We start from the raw sequence: 18593 nt of genomic DNA, 5'->3' as shown, positions 1-18593 counted from the left end.
ATTCTTCTTTTATATGGAGTGAAGCATATCAAAAGAGTTTTAATGAGTGGAAGCATCGGTTGAATATGTCACCTATTTTGGTTTTCTTCGCAGCTACAAGATATTATGTTATTTATAGTGATGCACTGAAACATGGATTTGGTTATCTTTTGACTTAGTGGAATGTTTATTGCTTATTCGTCGTAACAATCACAAGTACATGTAGTTTCTTATTCTGTTCAAAATCTGTTATTAACGACATTATTTTGCTTTGAAGATTTGACATTATTATCTACAGGAATGTTTATATGGTATTCTAGTATCTTATATATTGATAGAGATCCGCAATTTACTATCTCAGTTTTTATAAAGTTTTTTTGTGAGTTTCACCTCAGAAAGGAGTCATGCGATTCGAGCAAAAAGGTAAGTTGAGCCCTCATTATACTAAACCGTGAGATATTGTTGAAAGATCTTGATCTACGTATTTCTGAAAATTTGAGTTATATAGAAGAATCAGTCAATATAGAGGACCGCCAGATAAAACAATTGCAAAGAAAAGATATTACAACGGTGAAAGTTATTTGGCAAAATCACGGAGTCGAAGAAGCGACTTGGGAAGCAGAGGAAAAGATGAGAAAGAACTATCCACATTTGTTTACGGGTTAACAATTTAATTGAGTAGGTCAAATTATAAAGAAATGAATTTTGCAGACAAAATTCTTAAAGAGGGGAAGAATTGTGACATCCCTAACCCGAACATGCATTATTTTGCATATTATCATATTATATTGTCATTTTTACTACAGAGATATTAAGTGTGTTATAAAGAATATATTTATTGTTCTGACGATTCAATATAATTGAATTTATTTTTGGTAAGTGCATAAGTCACTCATATGAGTTGGGGTGTGACATCTCTAAACTCAAATAATTTGAAAATTCATAAATTTGAAAACCTAATAAAAAAACCCAACCCAAAATTTACAATTATGGCATAAGGAGCATGTTATATTGCTAACTTACCCTTAAATTGTTAACTACTACAACTAAATAATACACATTATATTATTAAATCAAGGGCCAAGATCATATAAGTCCGAGTATCAATACAGTGAACAAAAAATATCAATTAAGGTATTATGTCAATTAACAATAATTTAGTTGTAAAAATGTAGATTATCCTCTATCTTACTAGACTATTTCTCCACTTTAACTATTTATTATCATTTTTATAAAACGGGTACACAAAAGTAACCGGAACTGGTAAAGCGGGACAAGGGAGTATTATATTCATAAAAATATTATAATTCGATTTTTTCCAATTTTTTCAAATTAAGAAAAATTATATCGAATTTTTCAAATTGGAAAACATCATTCTCAATGGAATCAAAATTTAGCCGAAAACAGAATATGGTCAAATAAGAAAACTCGTAATTTTTCTTAGGTGTCTTCGTGATTTTCATCTGTCCCTCGAATTCAGTATTTGACCTTGCTCACAAACATCCATCTTATCTACTGTGCTCAACCCTACAGTTTATCATTTTAGAATAGAAGATGCTAGTGTAATTCTGCTACGAGAAAGGAGTGGAAGCTGGATTAGGAGCATTAATAATCGTGTGTATGATGGGTACATTCTCGGTCCCCGTTGAACTTGAGCCCTTTCCTTTCTGGCAAGATCCGCCAAATTCTCAAGAGGGTTTTCGATTCGACATGGCTGTGACAGAGAATATTGGAGTTGATATGAGGTCTGGTTTTCTGAATTTACTTATTGAAATTGAAATTTCTACCATTTTAGGTGTCTTGAATGTTCTATGCTTGTGAGAAGGATTTGGCTTTTCCCTAAATATTGAGTGGAGTTAGTTTTACTTGATCAGGAAATAAGCATAGAATCTTGTAATTGTTGATTGAGTTTGATTAGTTGATTGTGATGCTTTGTGCAACAGTTGGGAAATTGAAATTGATGGGATAAGAGGTGAGGGATTAATAGAGGAGAAAGATGTGAGTGATGAAGAGATTGATGCAGAGGAATTGGAGAAGAGAATGTGGAAGGATCGTGTGAGGCTGAAGAGGATCAAGGAAAGACAGAAGCTTGCTGAGAAGCATAGGGCTGTATCCTCGACTACAGACCAGGCGTGTCGGAAGAAGATGGCGCGTGCACAAGATGGCATCTTGAAGTACATGCTAAAGCTCATGGATGTCTGCAAGGCTCGCGGCTTTGTGTATGGCATCATCCCTGAGAAGGGTAAGCCCGTTAGTGGCGCATCGGATAATATACGAGAATGGTGGAAGGAGAAAGTGAAGTTCGACAGAAATGGCCCTGCGGCTATTGCCAAATATGAGGTTGATTGCCTCTCTAGAGAGGATAAGGGGGATTCGCAGAGTGTCCTTCTTCAAGACTTGCAAGATGCTACGTTGGGGTTACTTCTGTCGTCGTTGATGCAACACTGTGATCCGCCTCAGCGGAAGTATTCGTTGGAGAAGGGCGTTCCGCCACCATGGTGGCCGACAGGGGATGAGGAATGGTGGGCGAGACTGAGTTTACCAAAGGGCGTGACTCCTCCGTATAAAAAGCCACATGATCTGAAGAAGATGTGGAAAGTTGGGGTGCTAACTGCTGTGATAAAGCATATGTCACCGGATATTGCAAAGGTTAGGAGACTAATTAGGCAGTCGAAGTGTTTACACGATAAGATCACTGCTAAAGAGAGCTCGATATTGTTGGGAGTTCTGAGCATGGAGGAAGCTCTTATTTCGCAGCCAAGCAGCGAGAATGGTTCATCTGGTATTGGATCTGTTTCATCTAAAGATGATGGGAATCAGTGTATGGATTTAGTACCTGTTGAGACTCAAGTTCGTGCGGATGGAAAATTAGTCAAAAATAAAAAGCATGTCTTTGGCTGCCCAAGGGAAATAAAATTCCCAAAATCAAGCACTGAGAACCTTCAGGATGCTCCTCTAGACAAAAATCAACACGATGTTCATGAGGTACTTGTGATTCGTGTACATAATGACAACGCCCAGTTTAATGGATTTGCGGCCGTTGAGAGCCAGCCAGCGTTGGAAACACAAGCTTACTTAAACTACCTTTCCATTTGTTGCTTAGTGCTTTGTTCTGCAGGCTTGCTTGCGTGTTTTGTATGCTTCTTTTGAGGGAATGTGAAGGTATGGTTTGAATAAAACAGGAGAGAAAATAGAGGTAGCTGAGTCAGTTGTTCAGCCTATAACAAAATGAAGTCATGTAATAAAGATGTTCAAACAGAATCAGCCACAAGCTTTAACTTGAACAAGCAAAGACTTCCTCGTCTCTGTATGCTCGTGATTTGATGCATCAAGAGTGTTGTGACCTTGACTAGTTCTTTGCGATCCTCACCGTTACAAGCTCGCTCTTTTGTGATTAACGCATTCATCTTATCTATCTTTGTACCACACCTCTCTGAGATGTCCTGCATTGTTCCTGGATATGTATTGTGGATCACCAAAACATGATTTATATAGGCAAAAAAAGCGTTCAAATAAACGATCAGACGTTTCACTTCATGATAAGGCTGATCAACTCCCTCTCACTTCTTTCTTTTTTGTTGTGTGCATTCATTTCATTAGTTACAATTATGGAGTACTAGTGTTACTAATACACCTTTCTTCGATTTATATGAGTACTTGTTGAACATGTAAGTCCAAATTTATATTGATTTAAATCCAATGAGTTTATTTAGCATGTTGACTAAATTTGTAAAAGTATATTGATATTAAGTACAAACAATATTTGTTGGAAATAAATAATTTGAGAGTCTCAAGATTGTGGGAAAGAGCCTTAGCGTCTCAATTCTCAAGGGAATATATTATTATTATTATGGTAGAGACCAATCTTCATAAGTCCCTAGACACATTTATTTCTCTAGTCCTATAAATAGGAATGTACAATGTATCTCAAACAATTCAAATCAATCACAATGTAGTTTTCAAGAGTTCTTAAATTTTATTTTTCGTATTTTACTTTTCAACAGTATTATGTTTTGTAAGAATAGTCATGATACGTAATTAAGCTTTAAGTAACACCTATTAATACTATTAGTACATAATTGTGATTGATTAATGGAGTATATGAATGCAAACAAAAAAAGAGAGAAAGAAGTGAGAGGGGTTTAATCAGTGCAAGACGTTTCCTTGCCCAAAAATCAATCATTCCATTTGCAGTAGAATAGGCAGATTATAATCATCCATCGTATCCATACTTGAATATCTGAGGCCCATCCAGATCCCGCGGGTACCATGGGAGTATGAGAGCCGCTCGTCGCCGAACTGAACTCGTTGTTGTTGTCCATCGCTCAATGTTGCTCTTGTACAGAAATTTAGAGAGAGAGAAAACTCGTTAAAACAAGTGGTGCAAACGAAAATGATACTAAAATCGCGTATATATAGGTTTTCAAAAAAAAATGAAAATGGGCGCTGGCCGATCGGTACGCCACAATGGCGGCTAGCGCACGCGAATCGGCTAGCCGCTATTGTGGATGCTCTTAGAATTGGAAACCCATGTAGTCTAATCAAGACGGTGAGATTAATTTATTAATATTAATGATTGTTATTTATGGTAAACTTACCGAGCACTTGATAAATACGTAGCCTTCAAAGACCCAACCTGACCACTTATCCTTTTGTTAATATTTTAACTTGTGACTCGTCAAATGCTTATTTTTCATTGGACAGTGCAACTTTTCAAACACTCATTTCTCGTTGGACTGCAATTCTTAGAGCAATATGAGCAACCTATGAGCACCTGGGGAGTATCCAAAGGCTCATTGTATTTATCTTATCTAATAAAGTGATGCTAAATTACTATAATATGATTAGCCCACACAAATAAAAAATAAGTAAAGTTTAATACTTTCTTTGTTCATATTTGGCATTTCGGTTCGTCCATATTTACTTTTTTCCATTTTTATTAAATTGACCTCACTTTTCACAAACTAATTACATTCACATTTTATTATAAAACTAATTGATATAAAAGTAGGATCTATATTACGCCAACTTTTTCAATCCACTCTCTTTTATACTATTCCTCCGTCCCATAAAAATAGAGACATTTGGGACGACATAGGAAATAATGCATATATAGTTGGTAAAGTAAGAGAGAGATGGTGAGAAAAGTAGCTAAAATAATATTAGTAGATAATATGACCCACATAATTATTAGCGTTTAATGGGGGATCTTATTGATATAAGTGGTAAATGAATTAAGGTTTATGAGTAATGAGTTGAGGAAAATATTTCATAAATAGAATTGAGCTATTTTTATATGGCGGATAGAAAAAGGAAATTATCTCTATTTATATGGGATTAAAGGGGTGTTTCTTAAAATCCGCCCCGAATCAAGGTGAGACTCTAAATCGTGAATTAAATGCTAATTCAACATAATCATTTCGCCTCAAAAGCATCAAATGCTATACTATGACTATTATGTCTTTAGTCCTTATACACTTGTGTGGTGGTATTCTATAATTTTTTTTTTCTTTTTATAGTTTTAGTGTATTTATTATTATGTGTTCATTTTTTTTGTTTTTCCTTTTCTTTTTAAATTTTTATATATATTGACATAACACAAATTTTAATGTGTGATAAAAATATGATATAATACTCATTCTCAATCTAATCAAATTGTGCAGAAATATAAATTTAATCAAGTAATGAACATTTAGTTCACATTGAATATATATACTCATCTTCGTGATTTTCTCACTTTACTCACTTTATTTATATTTTTGTCATACTTTATTAATTTTATACTAATAATTTTGAGCTAGATGAGGCTATTTTTAGTATATTGTTATAAATCGATTTTTTCAATTTTTTCAATCGGCAAAGATTATTCTCAATTGAATCAATATTTTCAGAAAACTAAATTAAATAATGAAAATTCAGTTCACAATACTCATCTCATCTTCGTAGTTTTCATCTGTCCCCTCGAATCAGTGTTTGACCTAGCGCAAAAACATTAATCATCTTTACAGTGCTCAACGCCTCAACCCTACAGTTTATCATTATAGAACTAAAGATGCTAGTTTAATTCCACATCAGAACACTCAGTGGAATATTTCGCCCTCTCTGTCTCCCTCCACAGTCCACACCATAAACACACTCAACTTAGTCCACCACAAATTTAGGAGCGGTAAACCGTGCGTGTTGGGTTGTTATCGAGTTAACCCGTTAACGACACGACCCAACAAGGATAAACACAAACACGAGCTGTTAAGTAAACCTCAAAAAACCTCAAACCCAAAACGAACCCGATCTGCTATCCTCGAACACGAAACGAACCACCTTAGGTCAACACGACACGATAACAACACGACCTGATAACACGGTAAGAATCTGATAACAGCTGCTCATGATTAACAAAAATTATAAAACTTTGAATTTGATCAATAAGAATCCGATTAAAAATCTAAAATCTTATACACAATCTTATCTTATGAACAATACATCAACATATTCATAGAAATAATTAAACCAACGAAATCCTAACTAAAAAAGTAGGAGTATCATTTCAAAATAATAAAATTAATAATATTATAATATTATTTCTTAACGGGTAACCTGAGCCCAACACGAAATTTTCTTGTTCTTAACAAGTCGACCCAATTACGATACAAACCCAATAAACTTTGGTCCAAATTCATTAATTTCGTTTATCACGTCGTGATTTGTCCCTTTCTCAAATTTTAAATTAATTTTGGTCGATTTGCGTTTTTATACTTCACCCCATCATTCAGCCATTTCCCCTATCACAAAGATCCGCCAAATTCTCAAGAGGTTTCCGATTCGACTGGCTGTGATGGAGGATACTGGAGTTGATATGAGGTCTGGTTTTCTGAATTTACTTATATTTGAGAAATAAATCATGCGTTTAATTAGTTGATTGTGATGCTTTCTGCAGCAGTTCGGATATTGAAATTGATGAGATAAGAGGTGAGGGATTAATAGAGGAGAAAGATGTGAGTGATGAAGATATTGATGAAGAGGAATTGAAGAAGAGAATGTGGAAGGATCGTGTGAGGCTGAAGAGGATCTTGGAAAGACAGAAGCATAAGGCTGTATCCTCGACTAATCGGAAGAAGATGGCGCGAGCACAAGGTGGCATCTCAAAGTACATGCTCAAGCTCATGGTTGTCTGCAAGGCTCGCGGCTTTGTGTATGGCATCATCCCGGAGAAGGGTAAGCCCGTTAGTGGCGCATCGGATAACATACGAGAATGGTGGAAAGAGAAAGTCAAGTTCGACGAAAATGGCCCTGCGGCTATTGCCAAGTATGAGGCCGAATGCCTCTCTTCGCAGTGTGCCCTTCAAAACTTGCAAGATGCTACGTTGGGGTCACTTCTGTCGTCGCTGATGCAACACTGTGATCCGCCTCAGCGGAAGTATCCGTTGGAGAAGGGCGTTCCGCCACCATGGTGGCCGACAGGGGATGAGGAATGGTGGACGAGACTGAGTTTACCAAAGGGCGTGTCTCCTCCGTATAAAAAGCCACAAGATCTGAAGAAGATGTGGAAAGTTGGGGTGCTAACTGCTGTGATAAAGCATATGTCACCGGATATTGCAAAGGTTAGGAGACTAATTAGGCAGTCAAAGTGTTTACACGATAAGATCACTACTAAAGAGAGCTCGATATTGTTGGGAGTTGCGAGCATGGAGGAAGCTCTTATTTCGCAGCCAAGCAGCTGAGAATGGTTCATCTGGTATTGGATCTGTTTCATCTAAAGATGATGGGAATCAGTGTATGGGGTTGGTAGTCGCAAGTAGGGGTAGCGAAACGGGTTATCTGTGAGTATCCGCACCCGAAAAGTCGGGTACCCGTACCTGATTTCACCAAATTTGTTGTCACAATATCCGCCCCACAATAAATTGGGATTATCCGATACCCGTGTCGGGTATCTCGTGCCCGACATTGCGGGTACCCGCACCCGACCCAAAAATTTGAAAACCCACGATAATGTTCCCAAATTTAATGTATTAGTAGTACTTTTCATGGTAAGCTTTGAATAAGTTGATAATAAAAGTGAGCGGCCACTCTATAGTTAGATCCAATGAGTTTACAACTATATGGTCGTTGGAATATAAAAATGTTTCAAAAGAACTCTATAAAGTACTCCCTCCGTTCTAGATTTGTAGTAACATTTTGCCATAAAAGTCCGTCCCATATTTGGAGTAACATTTAGAATTTACCATATTTGCACATAAAATTTTACCCCATTATTTACTAAAATTACACTCAAATGCCATTATCTATATTATAATAAATCAAAACAAAAATAAAAAATCAAAAAGTCAAAGAGGGACCCACCTTCAACCAACTCATTTCATTTATTACACACTCCATCATCACACTCCATTTATTACACACTCCATCATCTCACTCTACCATCTCATTTCATTTATTACACACTCCACCAATTACTTAAAATCCGTACCATAACTAAATGCTACTACAAATGTGGGACGGAGGGATTATTAAAAGATGGTATAGCTAATATTAACAATATCGAGTATTATCGCGACTAACGGATATACCCGCGCTCGCTACCCATAAAATTTTAAAACACACTACCCAATCCCACCCAGTTTCCCATTATCATCAGGTAGCGAGTATCCGATACCCGCCGGGTATTGGTTCAAGATGAGAATTATCCATTACCACTACCAATTTTGCCACCCATAGTGGCAAGGGAAATTTGCAATTAGTAAAATAAGATCTCCTCCATTATTTACTCATTAATAATTTGGTTGTATAGATTTATTGCAAATATGCAACCACAACTTCAATTCAACATATCATCTCTCAGGGGAGTGATATATTGTTAACTCAATGCTTAATTATTAACTACAACTCAATAATAGACATTAGATATTCAAATTAAAGGCCTAGATCATCAACCACGAAATGTCAATACGATAAAAAAAAACGTCAATAAGGCCATAGGATTAATTCAAAAAAATATCAATATGGGTATTAATGTCAAGTTAGTTATAACTAACTTTTAAAAGAAATCCCAAAAATTTTAAATTCATATAACATATATCAAATTAAAGATAATTTTATAAGGATTTCAACGATATACTACATGCATATGTTCCGACGTCAAAATTTGAAAAAAAAAATCTAGAATTTTCGTATTTTTCGTACACAGGTTAATGTCAATGTAGCTAAGATAATATGTCAATATAAAACATATACAATGTCAATCCTAAATTGTGTTGACATTCTCAAAGCATTGTGTTGATATTTTCGAAACACTATATTGACATTTTCATCCAAAACCCTAATTTGGAGTTTTTTTTTTTATCTTTTTCGATTTAATTAATAAAAACGAAAATTACACGTGACAAATTGTAGACCACACATTTTCTAAAATCATATGATTTTAAATTAATTGTAGTTAACAATTAAATGATGAGTTAGCAATTGATCACTCCTCTCGTCTCTCATTTATCCATAATTTGTTTTGAAATCGTGCTATGATTATATAGTCATACTCAGTAAAATATTCTCATATTTAATTTACGAATTAAACATACGACCACCACTTTGGTTAAGAGCTCTACAATCCAACTACAGAGCTGGCCAACAAAATTGTGTTGTTTTTTGGACTCACCTCACATTTGTATTTAAACAATTGGCGAACATCTTCCAAGCTATTTTGAGCTACGATATTAATTTTGCGCACCAAATCGAATCAAGCCAACCCGAATCATGGGAACTGTAGCCCCGCACTTTAGCTTTTACAAGCCAATGGTCTCGCGTCCTAACTCATCCAGAGTCGCAACGAGTCTTGAAAGACCCCATCTGACCTGATTATCTTTTATCTTAATATTTTAACTTGTGACTCTTCGAACGTCAGTTTCTCAATGGATTACATTAGAGGTGTCCATGGTGCCGAAACCGGCGGTTACGATTCGGAACCGCCGGTTCTGATTTTTGAAATTGCCGAAGCGAAACCGAACCGCGAGGGTGTCTCGCGGTTACGGTTACGGTTTCAAAACCGTCGGTTTCGATTTTGGTTCCGAACCGGCGGTTTTTACGGTTTTTTGTGTTCTGACTTGGTTTCACGATTTTTCGGCGGTTTTTCGTGGTTCTGGTTTGGAACCGGCGGTTCCGATACGGTTTCGATTCGAAAACTTTTTGAACCTGAACCGAACCACAATTCAAAAATCAACGGTTTCGATTCAGGTAAATTCTCATGGTTTCGGTTCGAAACCGTAACCGACGATTACGGTTTCGATTTTAACCACCAGTTCGATAAACTTGGGACAGGTCTAGATTACATGACTTTTGAAGAACTTGTTTCTAGCTATACTGAAGCAATGTGAACAACCTAAGGAATATCAAAAGGCTCACCATACATTATCATATCTAATAGAGTGATTCTAAATAACCATAATGTAACCCGCCGTAGATATTAAAAAAAACGAACTTTAATATAATTAATGCTAATTCAACAAAATCAATTTACCTCAAAAGCATCAAATGCTATAGAACTTTTATATCCGTACAATTGTGTAGTGGTACTCTTTAAATTTTATTTCTTTTTATACTTTTTCCCTCTCACAATAGGAGTCACGTTTATTATCGGCATGAATTTTAAGAAATGTAACGAGTAGCGAGTTGAAAAAATTAATGGAATATAAGATTTAATTTTTTATATTGATTTTATAATAAAATATGCATTAAATAAGTTAGTAGAATGTGAGACCTACTAACTATTTATGATAAAAAATGAAGTGTCATTCTTATTATTATTATTATGAGACGAACCAAAATATCAACGTGTGACTCTTATTGTATGAGGAAGTATTTATTAGTTGTGTATTTTTTAATTATAATATCGTACTGTATGTATTGTTTTTTCAATTTTGTAATTATTATACTTTACTCACTTTATTTATATTTTATTAATTTTATATTTAAATTCCAGCTAGATGAGGCTATTTTTAGTAGATTGTTATAATTCGATTTTTCCAAAATTTTCAAATCGGCAAAGATTATTCTCAATCGATACTGATCTTCGTGATTTTCATCAGTCCCCTCGAATTCAGTGTTTGACCTTGTGCACTAACATCTATCTTCTCTACGGTACACAACCCTACAGTTTATCATTTTAGAACTGAAGATGCTAGTGTAATTCCACATCAGAACACACAGTGGAATATTTGGCTCTCTCTGTCTCTCTCCACACCATACACACACTCTCGTAGTCCACCACAAATCTTTGGCCTTTGCAATCAGCCAAAGACATTGTCCTTTTCTCTAATTTTTAATTAATTTTTGTCGATTTGCGTTTTTCTACTTCACCCCATTCATTCAGCCCTTTCCCCTATCACAAGATCCGCCAAAATCTCAAGAGGGTTTTCGATTCGACATGGCTGTGATGGAGGATATTGGAGTTGATATGAGGTCTGCTTTTCTGAATTTACTTATTTTTATTGAAATTGAAATCGAAATTGAAATTGAAATTGAAATTTCTACCATTTTTGTGTTTGTGAGAAGGAATTGGCTTTTCCCTAAATATTGAGTGGAGTTGTTTTTACTTGATTAGGAAATAAGCATAGAATCTTGTGATTGCTGATTGTGATGCTTTCTTATATTGAGCAATCATGTAGGGTTTAAATCATGTGTTTAATTAGTTGATGTTGATGCTTTCTGCAACAGTTCGGATATTGAAATTGATGAGATAAGAGGTCAGGGATTGATAGAGGAGAAAGATGTGAGTGATGAAGAGATTGAAGCAGAGGAGTTGGAGAAGAGAATGTGGAAGGATCGTGTGAGGCTGAAGAGGATCAAGGAAAGACAGAAGCTTGCAGAGAAGCATAAGGCTGTATCCTCGACTACAGACCAGGCGCGTCGGAAGAAGATGGCCCGAGCACAGGATGGCATCTTGAAGTACATGCTAAAGCTCATGGATGTCTGCAAGGCTCGCGGCTTTGTGTATGGCATCATCCCTGAGAAGGGTAAGCCTGTTAGTGGCGCATCGGATAATATACGAGAATGGTGGAAGGAGAAAGTGAAGTTCGATAAAAATGGCCCTGCGGCTATTGCTAAGTATGAGGCCGAATGCCTCTCTAGAGAGGATGGGGTAGGTAGTCGCAAGGGGAATTCGCAGTGTGTACTTCAAGACTTACAAGATGCTACGTTGGGGTCACTTCTGTCGTCGCTGATGCAACACTGTGATCCGCCTCAGCGGAAGTATCCGTTGGAGAAGGGCGTCTCGCCACCATGGTGGCCGACAGGGGATGAGGAATGGTGGGCGAGACTGAGTTTACCAAAGGGCGTGACTCCTCCGTATAAAAAGCCACATGATCTGAAGAAGATGTGGAAAGTTGGGGTGCTAACTGCTGTGATAAAGCATATGTCACCGGATATTGCAAAGGTTAGGAGACTAATTAGCCTGTCGAAGTGTTTACAGGATAAGATGACTGCTAAAGAAAGCTCGATATGGTTGGCAGTATTGAGCATGGAGGAAGCTCTTATTCGGCAGCCAAGCAGTGAGAATGGTTCATCTGGTATTACTGAGGCGCGTTTGAAAGGTCGTGGAGGTAAGAAGAGACTTTCAGTAGAGAGCGATAGTGATTATGATGTTGATGGTGTCGGTAATGGCCTTGGATCTGTTTCATCTAAAGATGATGGAAACCAGTGTATGGATATAGTACCTGCCGAGACTCAGGTTCACGCTGAAGGAAAAATAGTCAAAAATCAAAGGCGTGCCGTTGGTCGCCCAAGGAAAAGAAAATTCCCAAAATCAAGCACTGATAACCTTCAAGATGCTCCTTCTCTCGACAAAAATCAAGACGGTGTTCATGAGGACCTTGTGATTCGTGTAAATAATGACAATGCACGCTTCAATGGATTCACGACCATTGAGAGCCAGCCAGAGTTAGATGGATTAACTACTCTTGTACCTCAAGAGAATGATGTGGAACGACAAACTTGCATAGTCGAGCCTAACTTAAACTACCTTCGCTTGTTGCCTTCTTCAAATTCTGTCCCAATTAGGTCTCTGATCCAGGAGAAAGAACAGTTGCCATATAACATTGATCAAAGTGGTGACCTAATGGGGCAGGGTATCCATGTGATTCATGCTCCTCAAGATACTCAGTTGCATAATAAGCGACAGTTTCCTCAATTACATGACAGAAGACAAAGTACCATGTTAAGCCAAGATTCATCTCTGCCCGAGGGATCTCAAACTCTTAGCCTCCATCATGGGTTAACTTATCATCAGCATTTCTATAACCCAACACCTGCAGCTGGTTCAAGCCATCAGGAGGCATCATTCATTGACACGGTGGCAGAGGATCCTGAGCTCCATTTACCTAGAAATGGAAATGATATTGCTGGAGGAGGTTTCCCTGAATTTGTGAAAGACGCATTCCCACATGAGCCAGAAAGGAACGTGGGTGCACAGTTTCCATCTCCTCTAGTCAGTTTGACACCCGAGTTACCAGCATACAGTCCCTTCAGTCTCCAGTTTGATGGCACGAGTTCCTTAGAGACGGGCGACTTTGAGTTTGGTATTGATATGGATACAGTCGATGACAATAACCTCGCTGAACTGATGAAGTACTTCGCCTCATAAGCTGTCGCGAACAGGTATCCGTTAATGTGTTTCACTGCTGAGAGTACATATGTTCAGATCATGTACATATACCAACTCTGGAGATTCAAGAAGAGATTTCAGCTGAAAGCTTTATTTAGAAAATATAAGCTTTCTGATTAAATTAAATTCTTGAAATTTTCATCATTGTTCCTTTGGCAATAGTTATTGTAGAGACACTCATAGCTGTTAGGTGTAAACAAGTTTGGTATTTATTTTTGTTCAAATCAGCCAGGTCACTTAAATCTGTCACAATTTTGTTAATCTTGAGATGTTTTTTGATTAATTGTTGTTTGGCCATATGAATGTTTCAATGCCTTGATTAAGAATGTTCTTGTTTTTGAGAGAAACTGGATTTAGTATGGTTACAAGTTGGCATATCCTGTGCATATACATTAGGCAAATCTTCTGCTCGGTGCTGGAGACCTCATCCGTGCTAGTCTGCTCGCCACCTTTGATCTCGACACTCCATTGGTACTTCTTGCTGGTCCCTATCTCGGCGTCCAGTAGTGTACATCTTCGCCTTCAACTTCTTCTTCATGGCCTTCTCCCGAGGGTTTAATTATCTGAGGGGATAGCATGTATTGAATTGATATATAACACTCTCTCCGTCCCATTCAATTTGCTATATTCCCTAAAATGGAAACATACATACAATCTCGTCCCAAAAAATAATAACTTGCATTATTATGAATCCATATTATAATCACTGATCCATTTTAGGCTAAACTTGTTATGAAACAAACAACATTCTTCGTCAACCATACATATCTTCATCGCCTTAATTTATCACAAATTATAAGAAATTCAAAGCATATGCAAATTACATTAATACCTAATCATAAAATCAAAGTAATTATATCTACAATTAAGTAGGATGAATAACATAAATATCTCGATATTCCCAGATAAATGAAGAAGAAAAGTAGATGACGCTAACCGCCCCTAAAATCACTCCGCCACCAAACGCACCACACAACTTGCAAAATCTGCCCCAAATCCGCCGATACCGTTTCTCCTCGCCGCGGACGGAATCCTCCACCGACGAATCCGACTCATCGGAGTCGGAACTGGCGTCGTTGTCTTCTTCGTAGGCGAGGCAATTGGTTAGGGCGTAAGTGGCAGGGTCTTCCTTCTTCCACCAGCGGAAGACGGCCTCAAGTTCGGCGAATTTCTCGGTCATCTGAGTGAGTTGGTCAGTTTTGTCCGGCGCGGAGGCGGCCTCCGCCGAGAGGAGGTTGCTGACGTAATCGAAGCGCTTGTTGAGGCGGCGGGAGATCTTCTGATCGGAGTCGGAATGCGGCTGGAGGCGGAACTGGTAGGCGTGGTTGAGTTCCAATTCGAGTTCGCGCAGTTTCTTCCGCAGAGTGGCCCATGATGTACGTGACATTTTTTTGGTTTTTCGGTTCTGCAGATTTCTGAGTTGTGCGTTTTTATTTGAAGCACTTTTGCCGCCAGTTTACGGTTATTTGTGCGGTCATGGAGTCATGGGAATTACTATCATTTGCACGTCCGTCTATTAACCAATAATAAATTTACACGTGTGTATATGTACAACAAATTTAAGTTATTAGTGTAACATTTTCCTATTGCGATGACAATCAAAACTATTGTAAGTGTATATGAGTTGCTAATACAAATATTAATGTACGAGGCTAAAGATCTCAAATTTGAATTCCTCATAGCGTGATCTTAAATTTTAAATCCATTTATTCATAAAAAAAGATTGAACAATGGTTACCATTATTTTAAAAGTAAGATCGATGATTTAGCTGCAAATTGATGTGTTGTCTACTCAAATTCAAACATAAAAACTACTCCTAGTAATAAATAGTGGCCTTAAAACCTGTCCAAAATATTCTGTCACACCCAATTATTTTTTCCTTTCACGTCAGTATTTTATTAACAAAATTGATAAATGGGGTCATGGGTATAAACGTAACTAATCAGAGCCTTAACGTAAACCTCAACGAAAATGCATCAAATTAAACCAATATTCCTTACACAGTTACACGTGCCTCGTCATAAGCAAAAAATAAACTACTGCCTGTGTATATTATTTCTAAATAGTAATATTATCGTAAAAGTAGACAATGATTAAAATATTAATCATATATGTATTTGCATACACTATTTGTTGTGAATAGGTGATTTTCGATGGGGTGGATCATAGTCCGTCTCTGATAAATGTTGTGAATGTTGTAAATCCATTTCTATTACCTTCCGATGTCTCCATCTTGTGACCTACGTCCAATATCGAATCACTTACAATTACATAAATGTAAAAACAAATATAACTTTTTGATAATATATGTAAATACATAATTCAACTTTTAGATATTTTACGTTGAAAATTAATTTATTAATATGAATTCATATAAATTAAATTACATACTATAGATTTAAGACCCAAAAAAAACAATTTTTTCACTGAATATAGTATAATTAATTTGAATCAAACTCAAAATCATGTGAAAATTTGTCATAAATTTTTTAAATCATTTCTTTTTTATTGCTATAGAATAATATAACTAATAACAAAACTAATTTACTACTAGTATTTAATTTAAAATTTAAGGGGATTATGTACATTTAACTTTATCTTAATTAATTTCACATTAAAGAAACTATTGTGGTAACAAACCCTTGTCCTCTTTTTATATTTCTAAAAACCCTAATTAAAATTTGTTTCTATATAATAAAATCTTCTATATTGAGTTTATATTGTGTTGTTACCTCTGATTTTGTGAATTGCAGCAAGGCCTGGTGAAGAGAAGATTTACAATCTGCTCTGCTACTTCCTACATTATTCATAATAAATAAATTAATCTTCGTCCAAACATTTCATTGCTTTCTTTAAAGTATTTTAAATGTATACCATACCTCTTTTAATGGCATTATTTTTCTTGCAAATTTCCTCTCTAATCAACTTGTGCTCAAATGTCTCCCTTCCATTTTTCAACTTCTCCTCAATCTGCACTCAAACATACACACACACAAAAGTAAATCAGCCTAAAATAACTGGAAAATTGAATGAATGTAGGAAAAGAGATGAGACCTTTTTTTGAGGGAGAAATTTATTGTGAGTGGGAATTGGAAGAGCAGAATATGAAGCATGCATAAAGAAGCAAAGAAATAAGACCATCAAAGAAGCTTCTTTCACACACATGATTATTGGTGTCTGTGAGAAGAGAATGTAAGAAGTTTATTAATTTGACGAGCATTTAAATACATTGTGTGTGTGTTTGTGTGTGTGTGTGGAGAAAACAACCAAATAGTACAAATTACATAAAGAAATATATAAACCATATGTATGTCTAGTTTTACTATATGGATGTGAATAAAAAATGGAGTACTATTTGTAGTTGGGAATGATCACAACTAACTTTCGGTACAAGTACTCTAATTTGGAAGGACATATATATGTGAAAATATTAGTACTGTAGCAATAAGTATTGGACAAAGACTTGTGATTGAGGGAAACTCAAGATACCCAGGTAACCTTGTCTGTCTATTTTAGCTTATTACTTTTTCGTCCATAAGATAATTAATGTGTTATTTTGCCATTTTTAAATATTCATAATTTAAAGCCTTGTAACTCTTGTAAGATTTGGTATCAACTAAAACATTACGCTCGCATTCCAATATTTTACAACTAATACTTTATTAGTCACATAAAAATAGAGAATTTGGTGACGACACAGATTTTTAATGCGAAATTAATAAAGTAAAAGAGAGAAAGAGAAAATGTAGTTGAAGTAGGATTGTGGAGCACACTGTCAGGAGAGTAAAAGTTGTGAATTTTTTTCAAAAACTAGATGTGGTCTATTTCTTTCGGCGGGATGAAAATGTCAAAAAGAAACTATTTTTTAGGACGAAGTGAGTATTTAAAAGAGAGACTCATATTTCTTAAAACTTGTACTGAGTCACAGTGAAACTTTAAACAGGTAGTAGTATACAGTTTTAGCATAGCAACCTTAATCCCAGTCTACAGTGTTATTAGTTCAACACATGTTCCACACTTAATTCTTCTATGAAGTGGTTCATTATAGCCTAGTTTGGGGGCAACAAAAACATTGATGTTACAAAAGATAATTAGGTAAATCTTCCAAAGGTCCTAATCACAAAAGGTAGAGTGCAACTTCGACAATGTATTGTGTATATTGTGTGCGTGGAGTCATTTGTATAGTTGACATTGAAGTGTAGCTAAGATATTTATTCACTTCTAAGTTCTAACCAATAGATCGAGATTCTAGGCTCAACCCTAGGCAAAGGCGAAAAATGCAATTGCCTAGGACAAGACAATATTAAAAAAGACTGATAGTCCATTTTGTACTTTCTCCATTGGCTTGTTTTTCTATTTTACATCTCGCATAAAAATAAATCACTTTCTACTTATCAATATAGGGATTGGTTCAAAATTAAGCAATAAAGAACAAGCATGAATTAAATAACTCGTTCAAATCCCAACACGTGACATAATAGTATAACCAATGCAAAATGTTGTGAGGTTAATAGACAGGCTCCAAACTTTTAGCACAAAACTGTGGGTGATGAAAACTTAGTAAATAAGCAAATGTCAATACAAAAGAAAAAACAATACTATTAACCATGGGATGTAAGATTAATGTCAAGATTTTGAGGGAGTTTCTCTCCCATGTTTGCTGCTAATTTTCACCTTAATTTGATGTAAAAAGGTCTAATTTTCACCTTAATTTGATGTAAAAGGTGTAGTCACGATATAGTGGGGTAGTTGATATGAGGGAGGTATGCAAAACTACCCATGTTTTATGAAGTTATATAAATTTTAACCTTTTTTTTGTAATTTTGCTAGTTCATTTTATATCCATTTTTTTAATAATTATTTTTATTCTAAAAAGATGAGTTCATCACGGTTTGTTATAAACAACACTCGGGTATAAAAACAATTTGTTGCCAATTATTATCTCCCTCATAAAGTAATTAAAAATTA

General features: G+C 36.0%; 4 protein-coding genes across 4 annotated transcripts; 3 read left to right on the top strand and 1 right to left on the bottom strand.

The window, feature by feature from the left end:
* Positions 1–1423: 1423 nt before the first annotated feature.
* Positions 1424–3516, top strand: LOC125208868 (ETHYLENE INSENSITIVE 3-like 3 protein). Its single transcript, XM_048108362.2, has 2 exons — positions 1424–1724; positions 1923–3516. Exons 1-2 carry the CDS (start codon positions 1600–1602, stop codon positions 3127–3129), a joined length of 1332 nt encoding a protein of 443 aa, XP_047964319.2. The 5' UTR covers positions 1424–1599; the 3' UTR covers positions 3130–3516.
* Positions 3517–6769: 3253 nt separating this feature from the next.
* Positions 6770–7983, top strand: LOC125217041 (ETHYLENE INSENSITIVE 3-like 3 protein). Its single transcript, XM_048118863.2, has 2 exons — positions 6770–6837; positions 6914–7983. Exons 1-2 carry the CDS (start codon positions 6812–6814, stop codon positions 7695–7697), a joined length of 810 nt encoding a protein of 269 aa, XP_047974820.2. The 5' UTR covers positions 6770–6811; the 3' UTR covers positions 7698–7983.
* Positions 7984–11182: 3199 nt separating this feature from the next.
* LOC125214690 (ETHYLENE INSENSITIVE 3-like 3 protein) lies at positions 11183–13885 on the top strand. The gene is made up of 2 exons (XM_048115815.2): positions 11183–11424; positions 11680–13885. The coding sequence occupies exons 1-2, from the start codon at positions 11390–11392 to the stop codon at positions 13601–13603; spliced, it is 1959 nt and encodes a 652-aa protein (XP_047971772.1). The 5' UTR covers positions 11183–11389; the 3' UTR covers positions 13604–13885.
* Positions 13886–15581: 1696 nt separating this feature from the next.
* Positions 15582–16826, bottom strand: LOC125211115 (uncharacterized). The gene is made up of 4 exons (XM_048110812.2): positions 16680–16826; positions 16505–16595; positions 16358–16422; positions 15582–15865 (listed from the first exon to the last, which is right to left on the bottom strand). The coding sequence occupies exons 1-4, from the start codon at positions 16788–16790 to the stop codon at positions 15752–15754; spliced, it is 381 nt and encodes a 126-aa protein (XP_047966769.1). The 5' UTR covers positions 16791–16826; the 3' UTR covers positions 15582–15751.
* Positions 16827–18593: the final 1767 nt, after the last annotated feature.

This window comes from Salvia hispanica, chromosome 3 (genome assembly GCF_029641045.1).
Source record: "Salvia hispanica isolate PSC_SH4W2 chromosome 3, Shi_PSC_v1, whole genome shotgun sequence".
NCBI lineage: Eukaryota > Viridiplantae > Streptophyta > Magnoliopsida > Lamiales > Lamiaceae > Salvia > Salvia hispanica.
The sequence above is the reverse complement of the archived record's forward strand: the minus strand, read 5'-3'. Positions and strand labels throughout refer to the sequence as shown.

What these genes read in the sequence shown, in the direction of transcription:
- LOC125214690 (XM_048115815.2), top strand. Translation starts at nt 11,390, where the DNA reads ATGGCTGTGATGGAGGATATTGGAGTTGATATGAG. An exon ending in GATATTGGAGTTGATATGAG is followed by an intron (nt 11,425 to 11,679) that starts GTCTGCTTTTCT and finishes TTTCTGCAACAG; the next exon opens with TTCGGATATTGAAATTGATG.
- LOC125208868 (XM_048108362.2), top strand. Translation starts at nt 1,600, where the DNA reads ATGATGGGTACATTCTCGGTCCCCGTTGAACTTGAGCCCTTTCCTTTC. An exon ending in AATATTGGAGTTGATATGAG is followed by an intron (nt 1,725 to 1,922) that starts GTCTGGTTTTCT and finishes TTTGTGCAACAG; the next exon opens with TTGGGAAATTGAAATTGATG.
- LOC125211115 (XM_048110812.2), bottom strand. Translation starts at nt 16,790, where the DNA reads ATGTGTGTGAAAGAAGCTTCTTTGATGGTCTTATTTCTTTGCTTCTTT. An exon ending in AATTTCTCCCTCAAAAAAAG is followed by an intron (nt 16,596 to 16,679) that starts GTCTCATCTCTT and finishes GTTTGAGTGCAG; the next exon opens with ATTGAGGAGAAGTTGAAAAA. An exon ending in TGCAATTCACAAAATCAGAG is followed by an intron (nt 15,866 to 16,357) that starts GTAACAACACAA and finishes TATTGGACGTAG; the next exon opens with GTCACAAGATGGAGACATCG.
- LOC125217041 (XM_048118863.2), top strand. Translation starts at nt 6,812, where the DNA reads ATGGAGGATACTGGAGTTGATATGAG. An exon ending in GATACTGGAGTTGATATGAG is followed by an intron (nt 6,838 to 6,913) that starts GTCTGGTTTTCT and finishes TGCTTTCTGCAG; the next exon opens with CAGTTCGGATATTGAAATTG.